Source organism: Penaeus monodon, chromosome 34, assembly GCF_015228065.2.
Source record: "Penaeus monodon isolate SGIC_2016 chromosome 34, NSTDA_Pmon_1, whole genome shotgun sequence".
NCBI lineage: Eukaryota > Metazoa > Arthropoda > Malacostraca > Decapoda > Penaeidae > Penaeus > Penaeus monodon.
This window is the reverse complement of record NC_051419.1, coordinates 33,974,855-33,975,168: the sequence shown is the minus strand read 5'-3', so window position 1 is coordinate 33,975,168 and position 314 is coordinate 33,974,855. Positions and strand designations below refer to the sequence as shown.

Genomic DNA, 314 nt, shown 5'->3' with positions numbered 1-314 from the left:
TCTAAACAGCGCAACCCGTACTTAACCTCCTCCTTTCCCCAACAGGTTCCGGGTCGCACAGTAGCGGGCCAGGACGATGCCAAGCTGGTGGAATCACAACAAATCATCTGCACCGTTTACCTGCTCGTCGGAAGCGCTCTGGTGGCCATGTGCTTCAACCTCATGCAGGAGGAGACGATCGAAAACCTCAAGAGCTTCTGGAGAAACTTGGGTTGTCTTAGAAGGCAGGAGGTTGAGGACCCGGATGTTGAGCTCCGCGATCATATTCAAGGGGATGGCGGTTGAGGTTGATATTGAGGGTGTCTGTCTGTCTG

The 314-nt window shown here is 53.8% G+C and overlaps 1 protein-coding gene across 1 annotated transcript in view; it reads left to right on the top strand.

Moving 5' to 3' along the window:
• The window catches only part of LOC119594766 (potassium channel subfamily K member 18-like), a 57,479-nt gene extending 57,171 nt beyond the window's left edge, over positions 1-308 (top strand). The window contains exon 6 of the mRNA XM_037943857.1: positions 46-308. Within this exon, the coding sequence (XP_037799785.1) occupies positions 46-285 (240 nt within the window). The 3' untranslated portion in view covers positions 286-308. The remainder of the gene's footprint in view (positions 1-45) is intronic.
• Positions 309-314: the final 6 nt, after the last annotated feature.